The sequence below is a fragment of the Martes martes genome (genome assembly GCF_963455335.1).
Source record: "Martes martes genome assembly, chromosome: 2".
Lineage (NCBI taxonomy): Eukaryota > Metazoa > Chordata > Mammalia > Carnivora > Mustelidae > Martes > Martes martes.
This window is the reverse complement of record NC_137889.1, coordinates 7,579,887-7,596,994: the sequence shown is the minus strand read 5'-3', so window position 1 is coordinate 7,596,994 and position 17,108 is coordinate 7,579,887. Positions and strand designations below refer to the sequence as shown.

At 36.4% G+C, this 17,108-nt stretch overlaps 1 protein-coding gene across 1 annotated transcript in view; it reads right to left on the bottom strand.

Moving 5' to 3' along the window:
- The window catches only part of WDR17 (WD repeat domain 17), a 78,350-nt gene extending 61,633 nt beyond the window's left edge, over nt 1-16,717 (bottom strand). The window contains exons 1-2 of the mRNA XM_080797397.1: nt 16,595-16,717; nt 4,704-4,832 (exon numbers count right to left, since the gene is read on the bottom strand). Of these exons, the coding sequence (XP_080653523.1) occupies nt 4,704-4,832; nt 16,595-16,660 (195 nt within the window). The 5' untranslated portion in view covers nt 16,661-16,717. The remainder of the gene's footprint in view (nt 1-4,703; nt 4,833-16,594) is intronic.
- Nucleotides 16,718-17,108: the final 391 nt, after the last annotated feature.

Here is a 17,108-nt window from a genome sequence, read left to right as displayed (position 1 = left end):
AAAATTGAAACCACAGTGAGATGTCACCTTATACCTGTTAGAATGGCTAAAATCAAAAACGTAAGAAATAACAAGTGTTGGTGAGAATGTGGAGAAAAAGGACTCTTGATGGGAATGTAAACTGGGATATCCACCATGGGAACAGTATGGAAGCACCTCAAAAATTAAAAACAGAAATTACATATAATCTAGCAATTCCACTATTGGCTATTTACCCAAAGAAATGAAAACACTAATTTGAAAAGATAGGTGCACCCCTATTTTTTAATGTAGCATTATTTACAATAGCCAAGATATATAAACAACCCAAGTACACATCAATAAATGCATAAAGAAGATGTAGTGTGTGTGTGTGTGTGTGTGTGTGTGTTGGAATAATACCCAGTCATAAAGAAAGAATGAAATCTTGCCATTTGTGACAATATGGTTGGAGGTAGAAGGTATCATACTAAGTGAAGTAAGTCAGAGAAAGAAAAACACCATGTCATTTCACTTACATGTGGAATCTAAAAATCAAAACAAACAGAAAACCAGACTCTTATCTTCAGAGAACAAACTGGTGGTTGCCAGAGAGGAGGTGGGTGGAGGGTTGGGTGAAATAGATAAAAGGGATTAAGATGTACAAACTTCCAGTTACAAAAATAAATAATTCATGGAGATGAAAAGTACATCACGGGGAATACAGACAGTAATACTGTAAAAACACCACATGGTAACAGATCTTGATGACACTTAATGTCATGACCAAGAGTAGTGTATACAAAGGCTGAATCAATATGTTGTACAGCTGAAACTAATAGGACTTGGAATGTTAACCGTATTTCAATCAAAAATTGGGTTAAATAAACTAATTGCTCATTATTACCTTATTAAGATGTCTAAAGTCTGCAGAGCAATGGTATCACTGGACCCATTTTCTATTACTGCTTTTTGGATGGGGCTTATGTCGTGCTCTTGCATGTAAGTGGAAAAAAGAAATAGCCTAATTTTCTGATTTCCTTTGTAAATGTGCCATTAATCAGTGAATTTTTCTTTCTCGCATTTTCTTTCTTTTTTTTTTTTTTTTAATTATTTTGACAGGCAGAGATCACAAGTAGGAAGAGAGGCAGGCAGAGAGAGAGAGGGAGAAGCAGGCTCCCCGCCGAGCAGAGAGCCCGACATGGGGCTCGATCCCAGAACCCTGGGATCACGACCTGAGCCGAAGGCAGAGGCCTTAACCCACTGAGCCACCCAGGTGCCCCTCTTTCTCGCATTTTCAACATGTTTGGGATTATACAGTATATGCCATTTTGTTGTACCTGGCTTTTCCTCTTAACAAATTATGAACCTTTCGCAGTATTATTGAAGAGGGTTTCAAATCATCATTATATTAACTATTTATTACACCATTCCTTCTTCAACCATATACTTGCAGTAAAATCCGAACTGCAACATGGCCTCCGATGCCCCACATTATGAACCTCTGCTATCTGCAAGGCTCACTCGGCATCGTGTTCCTGCTTGTCCACTCTGACCCTGTTGCTCTATTATGGCAAAATTATTTTGCTTTAAAGCCTATGTTTGCTGCTCTTTTGGACTTGAATGCTCTCCCCATCGATTTGTTCATGGTGATTCATTCTTTCCTGTTCAGCTCTCAGTCTAAAAAAGCCTCTTTTTACAAAGGTATTTTCTGACCACAACACCTAAATAAATTTATACACCCACCCCAAAACCTGTCCCATGACTCTATCTTTATCCTTTTTCAAAATATTTAAAATTTAAAAATTTTTTAAATTGTTTATTTTATTTTTTTTTAAAGATTTTTATTTATTTGAGAGAGAGAGCATGAGAGGGGAGAAGAACAGAGGGGGAAGCAGACTCCCTGTGGAGCTGCGAGCCCGATGTGGGACTCGATCCTGGGACTCCAGGACCATGACCTGAGCCAAAGGCAGTTGCTTAACCAAGTGAGCCACCCAGGTGCCCCATCCTTTTTTTTTTTTTAATTGAGATACGATTGACAAATGATTGACATATTAGTTTCAGGTAGACAACATAATGACTTGATATTTGCATATATTGCTAAATGATCATATAAGCCTACTTAACAATCACCACACACAGTTACAGTTTTTTTTTCTTGTGGTAAATTTTAAGATTTAGTCTCTGAGCAACTTCCCAATGTACAACAGAGTGTCATTAACCACATTCAACATGCTTTACATTGCATCCTCATGACTTACTTAGTTTATAACTGGAAGCTTATACTTTTTGACTCCCTTCACCCATTTCACCCCACCCTACCCCCGCCTCTGGCAACCACCAATCTATTCTCTGTATCTGTGAGTTCAGTTTTATTTTGTTTTGTTTTGTTTTTGTTTTAGGTTCCACATATAAGTGAGAGCACATAGTATTTGTCTTTCCCTGACATTTTTCACTTAGCATAATGCCCTTGAGGTCCATCCACGTTGTAGCAAATGGCAAAGTTTCCTTCTTTAATGGCTAAATAGTATTCCACTGTATGCATACCTAGACCACATTTGCTTTATCTGTTCATCCATCATGGACACTGGGGTTGCTTCCGTGTCTTGGCTATGCTGCAGTGAACATGGGACTGCGTCAATCTTTTCAAATTAGTGTTTTCATTTCCTTCACATAAACCTTCAGAAGTAGAACTGTAAGGTCGTACAGTAGTTCTGTTTTTAATTTTCTGAGAAAACTCTATGGAGTTTTCTATAGAGGTTGCACCAATTTACATTCCCATCAACAGTGCACAGGGTTCCCTTCTCTCCACATCCTTCCAATATTTTTATTCCTTGTCTTTTTGAAAATAGAGATCCTAACAGGTGTGAGGTGATAGCTCAGCATGGTTTTGATTAGCATTTCCCTGGTGATAAGTGATGTTGAGATTTCTTTTGATGTGTCTGTTGGCCATCTGTATGTCTTCTTTGGAAAAATGTCTACTCAGATCCTCTGCCTATTTTTCAATCAGATCATTTGTTTAATTTGTTATTGTGTCATATGAGTTCTTTATATGTTTTGAATATTAACCCCTTATTAGATGTATGATATGCAAATATTTTCTCCCATTCAGTGGGCTGCCTTTGCATTCTGTTGATGGTTTCCTTTGCTGTGCAGAAGGTTTTAAGTTTGATATAGTCCCACTTGTTTTTGCTTTTGTTGCTTTTGATTTTGGTGTCAATGACTCTAACATATGACCTGTTTTTATAGCCTTTGTAGAACACATTTCTTCCTGAAACGTTTATTATTTATTTATTTATTTATTGACCTCTCCCTGCCCCCATCCTTACTAGGAATATGAATCTGATGAGAAGAATCTACCTGATTTGTTCATAGTTTCATTCTTAGTGCCTAGTGATACTTGGCCAATGGAAGAGATTCAGTTAATATTGAAGAAATGAGCCACTATGCTATTGTTTACCACTTAAGCCACTTTGAAATTTTGCTATAACAAATAATGCTGTAGCGAACATCTCTGCATATAAAATTTTGACTAATAACCTAATTAGGCAGAGAGGCAGCCCGTTTTATAAGGTCCTTTGCTATCACAAAAGCGGAAAAGGCAGAATATGGAAAAGAGTTTCTACACTTGAGCTGAAATTTGAAAGATGAGAAAACATTCTCCAAAGAGGCAACACAGGCAAATGGAAAAATCAGTGTAAGCAAAGGCAAGATACAAAAGAGCCTAAGATGCCTCGGAAAATACAATTAGCATGGTCTGCCCGGGGCACAAGGTGAGAGGAGGAAACAGTGCAAAACAGCGTCACACCACGAAGTCTGGGTGTGAACAGAAGGAACGAGGAGCCGCTGAGGACTGAAAACTCCGGATCTGCATGACCGATGATCGACTTCACTCAAGTGTACATTAGAGGGAGTCAAAGTAGAGGCGAAGAGGATAGTAAGAGACTATTATAATAGTTGGGTGAGGAGGCTACAAAGGTACAAACCCTAGGATTGCTCCTGGTTAACCTACAATACAGGAGGTGAGAAGCAGGAGCCAAGGAGAGCAAACCCTCACGTCCGTGGTTCAGACGAGGGGTTGGCTGCTCACACAGAAATGCTGACTCCAGGTTTAAGAAAGTTTGACCTGGATTTAAGATGTTTATAGCACCTCGATCTGGGGCAATTCGGAAGGCCATTGGCTTCTACAGACTGGAAATTGGTGAGAGGTGTCTGGATAGAGTTCGGACATGAAAAAAAAAAAGGAGTTATAAAGGTTTGTATCTCAAGAATATCTCAAAATATTTTATATCTGCACTGTTTTTAATATAATGATCTCTAATGGATAACCCAGAGTCTCCAACTGATTTTTTTCTCATATGAAATGCTAATGAGCAAAGTCTGAAACAAATGAATAAATGAATTCCAATTATTTATATGGAGATACATTTTAAAAGCATTAAGTTCTAATTGCTCATCACTCATAAATTGGAAGCTTTTAATTCTTGAAGAAATTCCTTCTCACGAACAGCACATAAAGGTTGATGAAATCAATTAAGATTTTTCTAGTAACTTGAAACTATGATATAAGCATTTTCTAAAAGCTTGAATTATAAAGCCAATATAGCATAAAAAGCAACAAAATACAAATATCAATTACATTACAGTACTTTTAAGACTTTTATGTAACAGGGATTTCAAAGTATGTATTAAATGTTAATTTTACCTAATAAAATGAGAAATCAAAAGCATCCACAATATTTTACCTGGTAAACATAGATGGCCAGAGTGGCGCAGTATGCAAACCTGTCTCCACCAGCAGCACACACGTCCTTGTTCCACGGCTGACATCCCGCAGCCAGCAGTCCCACCTGCCTGACCTGGGACATGTTTGCCTTGAAAACCAAATTTGGAGAAATATCAGTCATTTTCATGATTCAAAAAACGTAATTATCTTATAGCTATCTTTATCAATCCTTATCTTTAGGCCCTGAAAAAAAAAATTTCTACTACGACTATTAATCTCGGTGTATACGTTCAGAGAACAAGAGTTGAGATCCCCAAATGTCTAGAGACATCAAGGCATGTAATTCAAATTTGAAAAGCAAGAGATTAGAAAATGATCAATGACAAAGAACATAGGGCCGAGGACTGGGGATCCTAGAGGAGTGACGGGGACCACGGTGAAACAGGAGGGGCAGATTCTACGTAAAGGGCTCCAGTGCCACTGCAGAAGGCCCTCCCCCGTTGCCAGATTTATGAAACTTCCAGAGAAATGGAAGCATCTAGAGTTCTGCGTAAAAGCTACCAATTTTTAAATACTGGCAATTCATTCAAGGCAGCAAATTCAAGGGTAAAACAATATTGGGAGGACTGTGGCCCCTGCCAGGGAACATCACTGTGTTAATAGTGACTCAGTGTCTTTGCGTGTCTTTGTGGTACACAGGGCAGGCAGATAAGCCGCGTTAACAATATTGTCCGCTGTGAAGATGGGACAGAAGGAAGATGGAAACTACTGGTTACAAGATGTTGATGTGGCCAGCAGAGGACAGGGAGTAAACAGGCAGCATCAGTCCGGCTGGGACTCAGCAAGCAGGGGTGGAGGCCCAGCTCTGAGCCGGCCTAGAGCATGAGCTGGAGTCGGGCATCTAACCTCGTGTCTCTGTTCCTTCCATCTAAAAGAACCCTCTGAAAGAGGTTTTCCCACCACTCCTCTCAGCTCCAGGGACTCTGTGACTCTATGTGTAAACTCAATTCTTCTAGGATGCTGGAGAATAGGAAGCCAAGAGTGAGGCTGTTTATAAGTCGATGATCCTATTGAAAACCCAGATATAGGGGAAACACCAAGGCAAAAGCAAAAACAAAAACCTATTCTGAATATTACCCTATGTAGTTACTTCAAGAATGGCATTCAAGAATACATTAATTGACCCAAAAAAGCTTTTTCAAGGCAGAATCTAGACCATTATTCGATATCTTTTCTAATATGGTCAAAATATTGGTCTAAAAATGAGGACTCTGAGCATGAGACAATCTTCACTTGTACCACAAAGTTATACCTTGCAATTATCAATTTTTCACTGTCAATTTATATCTGATTAAAATACGGAAAAATAATAAATAGCAATTGTAACCTTAAAATATTTTTGAAAAATTAAGTAAATACCTAGCAGATATAATAAATTTGGGTCACACTAACATACTAAGTCAATTTTTAATCAATACTTTGTTTATGCTGTTCAAAAGTTTTATATTATTTTAGTAGCAAAATGTTATTGCCTTAACACAACATGCAAAATATCACACATATGAAACATTAATACACAAATATATATATATACATCTGAACTATGACACAAGTCTAATAGATAACTAATTGTTCAATGTATCCCCAGGAACCATCCACCTCAACCTGCCTCTTCTCTCTCTACCCTGTGGTTTATTTTATTTATTTATTTATTTTTATTAACATATAATGTATTATTTGTTTCAGGGGTATAGGTCGGTGATTCATCAGTCCTACACAATTCACAGTGCTCACCATAGCACATACCCTCCCCAGGGTCCATCACCCAGCCACCTCAGCCCTCCCACTCCACTCCATTCCAGCAATTCTTAGTTTGTTTCCTGAGATTAAGAGTCTTTTATAGTTTGTCTCTCTCTCTGGTTTCATCTTCTTTTCCCCCTCCCTTCCCCTATGATCCTTTGCCTTGTTTCTCAGATTCCTCACATGATCTATGAAATCATATGATAATTATCTTTCTCTGATTGACTTATTTTGCTTAGCATAATACCCTTTATTCCATCCACATTGTTGCAAATGGCAAGATTTCATTTTTGATGGCTGCATAGTATTCCACTGAGTATCTATACCACATCTTCTTTACCCATTCATCTGTTGATGGCCATCTGGGCTCTTTCCATAGTTTGGCTATTGTGGACATTGCTGCTATAAACATTCGGGCGCATGTGTCCCTTTGGATCATTACATTTGTATCTTTGGGGTAAATACCAGTAGTGCAATTGCTGGGTCATAGGGTGGCTCTATTTTCAACTTTTTGAGGAAACTTCATACTGTTTTCCAGAGTGGCTGCACCAGCTTGCATTCCCACCAACAGTGTAGGAGGGTTCCCCTTTCTCCACATCCTTGCCAACACCTGTCATTTCCTGACTGGTTGATGTTAGCCATTCTGACTGGTGTGAGGTGGTATCTCACTGAAGTTTTGATTTACGGCCATACCACCCTGAACGCACCCAATCTTGTCTGCTCTCAGAAGCTAAACAGGGCCGGGCCTGGTTAGTACCTGGATGGGACATCTAGTGGTTTAAAACAAGCTACTCTGAACCAACGATACTTGGTACCATCATTGAAAAATACAGCAGTGTCTCTTTATCATCTGCTTCCTCTTCAGTATCAGTGGAATCATGTACTGACCATAACACTGCGTTTCTCCTTTATTTTAATGCTCAGCAATTAGTCTAGTCAGTTACATCATCTCCAATTTATTAAAAAGTTACTTTCTCGTGTCTTTTCCATTTCATTTTTCCACCTTCTAGAAAAGATCTCTTCTTTCCTCTTTCTTCCCCAAATCTATCGTCATCCTATTAAATCCCCTCATCTGAATGGAACTAGTGTTTTGTTTTTTTTTAATGAAGTAAAAAGTTATTTGAAGTGAAAAATTCCATGTAACCGAACTGTACTTCAGTCTTTGAGTGCTTAACTACAAAACTTTTCTTGCCCCCTTCCCCTACCCCTGCCTCAGCACCTGTATTTCCTCAAGCACTAGCATTCCTGACAAATTTTTTAAACATAAGTATTTTTTTAACTAGTAATGTTACAACATTATTTTCACTGAAAATATATATTAGTTCAACCACAGGATGAGTCGAATGGGCTTCTGTAGTTTATCTCTGGAGTCTATGATTACTATTAATAAAGTCTGTGTGTAAGTGAAAATGGTTTCTGATTTATGTTTAAGCAAATTTTGAGCTCATAACTGCAAAAGAAACATACGAGAAAGATTTAAGCAAACAAGTAAAATGGAATCATTTTTAAATTTTTCACTTTCTGCTGTTTTTTAAATCTTTTTAAAACTTAATAAATTGTTTTTAAGAGCAGTGTTAGTTTCACAGCAAAACTGAGTGGAAATTACAGAGTTCCCACTCACTCCCTAACCCCCAGTTACACACAACCTCCCCCACTATCGATACCTCCCATCAGACTAGTACATTTGTTACAATGATGAACCTACATTGACCCAACATCATCACCCAGAGTCCATAGTCTGCATTAGGGTTCACTCTTGGTGTTATTCATTCCATGGGTTTTGACAAATGTAGAAGGTCATATATCCACCATTTTGAAATGTATAAAATAGACACAAAATGTATAAAATAGACAAAATATATAAAAATCCTCTATGTTCTGCCTTTGATTTCTTCCTCTCTCAATAACCCCTGGAAACCACTGATACTGTTATACTCTCCATAGTTTTGCCTTTTCCAGAATATTGTGTCATTGTAATTATACAGTACATAACCTTTTCAAATTGGGTTCTTTAACTTAGTAATATGCATTTAAGTTTCCTCTATGTATTTTCATGGCCTGATAGCTCATCTCTTTTTAGCAATGAAAAATATTCCCTTTTCTAGATGTACCACTGCTTATGTATCCATTCATCTATTGAAGGACATCTTGGTTGTTTTCAAGTTTTAACAGTTATGAAAAGCTGCTATAAACATCCATGCACAGGTTTTTGTTTAAACATAAGTTTTCAATTCATTTAGGTAAATAACAAGGAGTGCCAAAGGAGGTGATTGCTGGATCCCAGTAGGAGTATAGTTTATAAGAAGTGATCACACTGTCTTCTAAAGTGGCTGCACCATTTGCATTCCCACCAGAAATAAATCAGAGTTCCTGCTGTTTCCCATCCTCACCAGCCTTTGGTGTTGTCAGTGTTCTGGAGAAGCCATTCTAATAGGGATGCAGTAGTAACTTACTATTATTTCAATTTGTAATTCCCTATGTTGGACATCTTTCCATATACTTACAGGCCATCTATCTTCAGTGAAGGGTCTGTTCAAGTCTTTTAATTTGCTAGAGGGTCTCAAGAACTCAGATAAATATTTTACTGGATTACTGGTTTATTAAAAGAGGATATAACTCAGGAACAGCCAGACAGAAGAGATGCATTAAGGTAAGAGATGTGGAAAGGGGCAAGGAGATTCCACTCTTCTCCGTAGGCCACATGTTCATCAACTGGAGAGCCCTCTGAACCCTTTCCTTTTGTGTTTTCCTGCAGGCTTCATTATAAAGGCAGGATCGATTAAATCACTCTCCACTGGCAATCTTGCAATATCTAACTCCTCTCCCAACTTAAGGTCCAGAGGTAGGACTAAAAGTTCCAACCCTCTAATCATAGGTTGGCTCCACCAGCAATCAGCCCCCCTCTTTAGGTGCTTTCTAAAAGTCACCTTATTAGCATAACAAAAGACACATTTAGGGCCCTCAACACTTGGGAAATTGGGTCATCTGAATGACTAAACATATATTTCTTACAAATAACAACATCATTAAATGTTACTATTGATTCAATTTCTTTAAAATGTAGGCCTATTCAGATTCCGTATTTCTTCTGCGAGTTTGGCAAATTGTATCTTTAAGACTTGGTCCATTTCATCTAGGTTACCAGATTTTGGGGTAGGAAATTGATGTAGCATTCCCATATTGTCCTTTTAATGTCCATAGGTTATATAGCGATATCCCTTCTTTCATTATTGGTATTAGTAATATGTTCCTTCTCTCTTTTCTTATTTAGTCTAGCTAAAGTCTTATAGATTTTATTGATCTTTTCAAAGAAGAAGCTTTTAGTTTTGTTGATTTTCTCTACTGATTTTCTATTTTTGATTTCACTGATTTCTGATCTAAATTTTTATTATTTCTTTTCTTCTCCTTTGGATTTAATTTGCTCTTCCTTTTCTAGTTTTCCAAGGTAGAAGCTTAGAAGATTAAATTTAGATCTTCCTTCTTTTCTTGTATAAATTTCCTCTAAGCACTGCTTTTGCTGCATCCTATAAGTTACGTTGTCGTGTTTTCAATCTCATTTAGTTCAAAATGCTATTTTTCTTTGATCCATGTGTTATTTAGAAGACTGTTGCTTAGTCTCTAAGTATTTGGGGACCTTCAAGTTACATTTCTGTTACCAATTTCTAGTTTAATTCTGCTGATGTCTGAGAGAAGACTCTATATTATTTCTATACTTTTAAGATGTTGAGATGTATTTTATGGCCCAAAATATGGTCTGTGAAAGTTCCATGTGAGCTTGAGCAGAATGTACAACCAGCTGTTGCTGGAGGAAGGGCTCTATAGGTGCAAATCAGATATAGTTGACTGGAGATGCTATATAGTTCAACTCCGCTCTTCCTGATTCTGTCTGGCCGATCTGTTCAATCTGACAGAGTAGTAAAGTCTTCAACTATAATAGTGTGCTCATCTATTTCTCCTTGCACTTTTATCAATTTTTGCCTCATGTATTACAATACTCTGCTATTAAGGCACATACACATTAAAGACTATTATGTCTTTTTGGAGTACTGACCCTTTCATCACTATGTAATGTTCCTCTTTACCCTTGCTCTGAATTCTGCTCTGTCTGAATTTAACATAGTTATACCCGCTTCTTTTAATCAGTGTTAGCATGGTGTGTCTTTCTTCATCACTTTACTCTTAATCCATATATGCCTTAACATTTAATTTGAGTTATTTGTAGACAACATATAGTTGCGTCTGTCTTTTTTTTTTTTTAAGATTTTATTTATTTATTTGACAGGCAGAGATCACAAGTAGGCAGAGTGGCAGGCAGAGAGAGAGGAGGAATCAGGCTCCCTGCTGAGCAGAGAGCCCGATGCGGCGCTCGATCCCAGGACCCTGAGATCATGACCTGAGCCTAAGGCAGAGGCTTTAACCCACTGAGCCACCCAGGCGCCCCTCTGTCTTTTTATTAGTGCATTAGACCACTGATGTTCAAGGTAATTATTGATACACTTGGATTGGTATCTACCCCATTTTTACTGTTTCAGTTTGTTCCTGTTTTTGCCTTCCACACTTTTCCTTTCTTTTGTGGTTTCAACTTAATATGTTCCAAATGTTTTCTTCTTTCTTAGCATATCAATTATGTCTCATTTAAAATTTTGTGTGTGTGATTATCCTAGACATTATAATATAGATTTACAACTAATTCAAGTCTACTTTCGAATTAACACTATATCACTTCTCAGGTAGTACAGACACTTTAAAATAACCAAGTATCCCTAAGTCCTCTTCCCATCCCTTGTATCACTGCTGTCACTCATCTCACTTACACATCAGCAACACAGCACATGTGTATGTATTATGTGCGTATGTATATGTATGTGATTAAAGCATACATAATCGGGGCACCTGGGTGGCTCAGTCAGTTAAGCATCTGCCTTTAGCCCAAGTCATGATCTCAGGGTTCTGGGATCGAGCCCTGCATTGGGCTCCCTGCCCAGCAGGAGACCTGCTTCTCTCTCTGCCTGATACTCCCCCTGCTTGTGTTTTCTCTCTCTCTAATAAATAAATGAAATCTTAAAAAAAAAAAAAGCATACATAATCAAATCCATTGTTGTTTTTATTTTGAACAAACTGTTCAAACTGTTAACAAGGTCACAATTAAGAAAAATGGAAGGTTTTATTTTACCTTTACTCATACATTCTCCAATACTCTTCCTTTGTTTATGCAGATCTGAGCTTTGAATCTATATCACTTACCTTCTCTGAAGAACTTCTTTTAACACTTGTTGTAAAGCAGGTCTACTGGCAACAAATTTCCAAATTTTTGTTTGTCTGAGAAAGGCTTTATTTCTCTTTCACTCATGAAAGATAATTTCACAGAGTATGGATTTCTTGGCTAGTATTTTATTTCTCTGAACACTCTAAATATTTCATTCATTCTCTTCTTGGTTTCATGGTTTCATGTGATTCTTATACTTGTTCCTCTGGTTTTTTTTTTTTCAAGATTTTCTTTTCTTTTTTTCTTTTTTTTTTTTTAGTTTGAATATGATTTGCCTAGGTATAGTTATAGTTTTGTTGTTTGTTTTTTGTTTTTTGCATTTATCATGTTTCATATTTCCTGGGTTTCCTGGGTCTGTGGTTTGCTGTCTGACATTAATTTGGGGAAATCCTAAGTCATTGCTTCAACTGTCGCTTCTGTTGCTTTCTCTTTCTTCTTGTTTTGGTCTTTCCAGTAGGTGTATGGCACACCGTTTTAGTTGTCCCACAGCTCTTGGATATTCTATTCTGCTTCTTATTTCCCCATTCTTTCTCTTTTCTTTTCAGATCTGGAAATCCCTACTGTCATATCTTCAAGCTAAGAAATTCTTTCCTCAGCCCTCACGAGTCTACTAATGAGCTCACTGGCGGCATTCGTCATTCGCTGGTGTTTCTGGTCTCTAGCATTTCTTTTTGATTCTTCTTAGATTTTCCACCTCTCTGCTTAAACTATACATCTGTCCTTGTATGTTGTCTATTTTTTAAATTAAAATCCTTAGCATATTAATCATAGTTTCTTTAAATTCCTGGTCTGATAATTCCAATGTTCTCTGCTCTAAAAGGTTGTGACAATTTGCCTCGTGACCTCACTTCTCTTAGAGATCTAAGAAGAGTGGTTGATTTTTCAGTTTGTTCAGCTTTTTATCATTTTAGGCCAGAGTGAAGACTTCTAAGTTCCTTACCTGCAAGACTAGAAACTCCGAGTCCCTCTGCTATGTATTAAAAATAAATAAGTTACTTCAAAATCCATTTTGTCAAAGTATTTTTACTTTATCAGTATATTTTGATTTACTACTTTTTTAAATTTACTACTTTTTAATTTCCAAGTATAGAGAATATAAAAATTTCAATATTATCATATAATTTGGTATGACCTTGCTTCTAAGCAGCTTTCACAAGTCTTACAAACTAACAACTTAATTCCTTTTTAAATTCAGAGTTGAATAATTTGTCCAAACCAGCCATCAAAGTAATAAGCAAGATAAAACAAAATGGCAATTTATTGTAAAGATCTATGATTTTGAATAAAATTTGAAAAAAATGTACATCATTAAATATATGAATACTATTGCATTTCTAAATCTTAATTAGGTATTTAAACGGGCAGTACTGGGCCACCTGGGCTCAGTCATTAAGCATCTGCCTTCGGCTCAAGTCATGATCCCAGGGTCTTGCGATCGAGTCCTGCAAGGAGCTCCCTGCACAGAGGGGAGTCTGCTTCTCCCTCTGCCCCTCACCCCTGTTCATGCTCGCACTCTCTCTCTCGAGCAAAAATTAATAAAATCTTTAAAAAATACAAAAATAAAAAATAAATGGGCAGTATTTGAAATTTCCACATTAGTTTTCAAAAGTATTATTAAAAACATATGTAACATGATGTAGCTTTTATTAAGTGATGTTTGTAATTGCTAAGGAGAAAAAAGAAACATCTGGAACTTTTTGTTATTTTTGTAGTCAGCAGGAATGGTTACATAACTAATGATCCTGCATTACTAAAAATGGAAAATGTTCAACTGCAGGTATATTCCAAAATATATGCCTTTTTAAAAACATAAATCCTAAAAAATTATGTCACATATTTAGGTAAATAAGTATATATTAACTGAATGTAACAGTTAATTATAGATTTCAGATAAATATTATGTACTTTTTTGTATCCTTACTTTAGAATAGGTTGCATTTTTAGGTAAATGACTTAAGAATTTCCACATCCATTCTAAAGATTTGTTGCTTCAGAAAAATATAATCTTACTGGCCTAGAAACAACATGCACACTTTAGAGACAAAGTACTAAGCCCCCGTGGTACAGTGAATAATGGAGAGTTACAAAGGCTTTGGGAAGAAAGTCTGAGCACTGTGTCACCCCACATATAAGTGACAGTGTTAGGAGCCTGGCAACAGCCTACTTGCAAAGACAATTTTTTGCAAATTCAATTTTTTGTTTCAATCTCATACAAAGTACAACCCATACATTATAATTACAGTAAAGATGCTCTTCACATTAAGTATATGAAATTTTTTTTAAAAAACAAGTGGTAAGAGTATATTTACATTAGATTTGTATAATATTAAAGTTCACTTCTGAATATGCAAGAAAATGTTGATATGAAATAATCACAATGAACCTTAAAATACAGCTAGAGTTACAACACTGCCAAAAGCAAAATTGTAAAACTAAGCTAAAATCAAGTTCATACGTATGTGTCCATGTATCTATAGAAATATATACGTATGCCATAAATATTAATTATATCAAAATAATGCTATCATAATTTTGTACTAAAGATTTAACTCACACCTGTATGTGGTTTTTCAAATACTGTATTTCTAAATTACAACTTTAACTAAATAATCCAACTTATCTTTTCCTGTGAACATTTAAAAGAATACTCTGTTCCCACCAACAGTGTAAGAGGGCTCCCCTTTTCCTGCATCCTCGCCAACATCTGTTGTACTCTGAGTTACTGCTCTAATTCATGTAAAATGTACTAACCCCACAACCATACTTTCATTCACCCCATACAGTCCTTTGTACTATTATCAAATATGTTGTAACTATGGACATTATAAACCCCACGCTTCAATGTTACAACTTTGCTTTTAAATAAATTAGGAGAAAAAATTTCTATTGAAAAATTTGCTATGCTGAATGCTGATGATTACATCGGACATATATGCACATACACATCATCTGAAAAATACGTGCTATACTTTTAGAAGAAACTGAAGTCCATATTCATGTGCCAGTTTTCATTATTTAGAATAGTATCTTTCAGGGGCACCTGGGTGGCTCAGTGGTTTAGGCCTCTGCCTTTGGCTCGGGTCGTGATCCCAGCGTCCTGGGATCGAGCCCCGCATCGGGCTCTCTGCTTGACAGGGAGCCTGCTTCCTCCTCTCTCTCTGCCTGCCTCTCTGCCTACTTGTGATCTGTCTGTCAAATAAAAAAAAAAAAAAAAAAAAGAATAGTATCTTTCATTCTCATCTGAATCTATGTAAGAACTGACTAAAACTTGAGAAGCTCAACCTCACGAAGACAACAATATTGTAATTTCAGGGTTGAACTTATCTGTATATAGTAACAGCTGCTTCTGTAATAGGTCTCATCCAGGAGTTCATTTATAAAGGCCGATGGTAGTATTAAAGGCCAGACTGGAGTCACGATGAACAAGATTTTGAATCCCCATCATCTCTATGAACTACCCTTAGTCACTAAAGGAACACCCAATTTTAGTGAAAAGCATTTCAGCAAGTTAGTATGCCCTCCCGTTGAGAAATATATGGACTATACTTGGAAAAAAAAAAAAGAAAACCCTTTGGTTCAACATCAAAAATGCATTTACCATTACATTTAAAGTGCACACACACAACACAAACGCAGGGTCCTGGCACTGCAGTGTGTGTGCGGTCCAGTGGGACTTATTAAACTCATAAGCTGGAATACTTCCATCATTGAGGGATAAGATTGAGATTCAGAATGACAAACTACCCACCGGTTCTCAGTCTGTTCTCTGAGAACACTTCAGGGTTCCCAACACAACGATTTTTCTCCGGAGTGTGCTATTAACCGGCTGCAGAGATGTTTACCAGCTTGTTTTAGAATTGGGGGAAAAAAATTTTTTTTTAGGAAAAGCCCAAAAGGCAGGAAGCTTTAAACTGCTGAGGAATTACAATTAAAAAGATAGGGGAAAGGAAGTAAAATACTGAGAAAATGATTTTTCATGGACGTGTGGAGGAGGGACCCCGTGGAAGGAAGGCCGGAGAGAAACGCACTGCTTCCTATCTTGGATACAGTTTGCCCTCCGACTCGACAGGGAGGAAAGCTGGAGACACTGCAGGAAGATACTCTGGCTCTTGGTTCCACTCATTAATAAAAAGAAAAATCTAGCTGTGTAAGAAAAGAAAAATCCACAAAGTGCTTTCATTTAAATAATTAAGAAATCTTCCATTCAAAACGTGAAAATAATAAAAAAGACACCATACTATTTTATACTAAATCCATTTTGATTAGGTGCACTTTTAAATAGCAGTTTTCTACTCTTGCAATAATAGATCAGAAGAGCTATTTTCAAAATACTATACAAAAGTTGCCATGGTAACAATGCAAATCTTTTGAAACATAATTAATTGCCTAAAAATTCATCAGATAGAACATGGCATTTTTCTTCAGAAAATCTTTGCACTTTCTTTTACAATATTAATGTAATATATAGTATTATCATACACATCTTCTACTTCATTAAATATTTTTCTTTATGTAAAATGACTATTAAAAGTACTGCTGTTTTTATATATTAATCTCATTAACAACAATCTATATTATATTTAAAGCCTGAAGACAATCTGAAAATATTAAGAATTCATGAAACAAGGACAGAAAAATAATACCTTTTCATCAATGTACGATTATGACTATATTTATATATTATCTTCTTACCTCTGCTCTGGAATCTACCAAGTATCTTATTTACCCTCAAAATATTTCAGTGCAAAAGTGTCTGCAACATAAATTACAAAGAAATACAGCTGCGTGCACAGTAAGCAGAAAAACCCACAGAAAATCATAATCACAACATAAATATATCTTACTCTTTGTAGTCCTTCATACCAATCATCTTGCTCAAACCAATTTGAAATGTAAGTCATCCAAGCCATAGAACGTTTCTACTTTAATCAAGGCAATTGGAAAGTCGGCATCAGAATAGTCAGCACCTAAAGTAACAATAATGGGTTTCAACCAAACAGCTTTACCAAAATCTGCCTTGTGAAATGTTGTTCAGTACATGAAGCTAGAAGCCCACAAACATTTCAGCTGAAACAGTTTTAATAATTTACAAATAATAGTATCTGTAAAAATAATGCTAAACCAGAAAATGTAAGCCTATACTCAAATAGCAAAGAAAAATCAAATAATCAGTACATTGTATAGTACCAGCAAATGCTTTAGCAAACATTAGGCTTTTGGTTTTCATTCTAAAAAAACATATTTGATTCAACTGTTGCAAGAAATAGACAAATTACATCTAAAAGTTACCAAGTTACAAATAAGGAATCCAGAGAAACCACAAAGCAACAGGGGGCAGGAAAGTAGTTCTATTTTCAA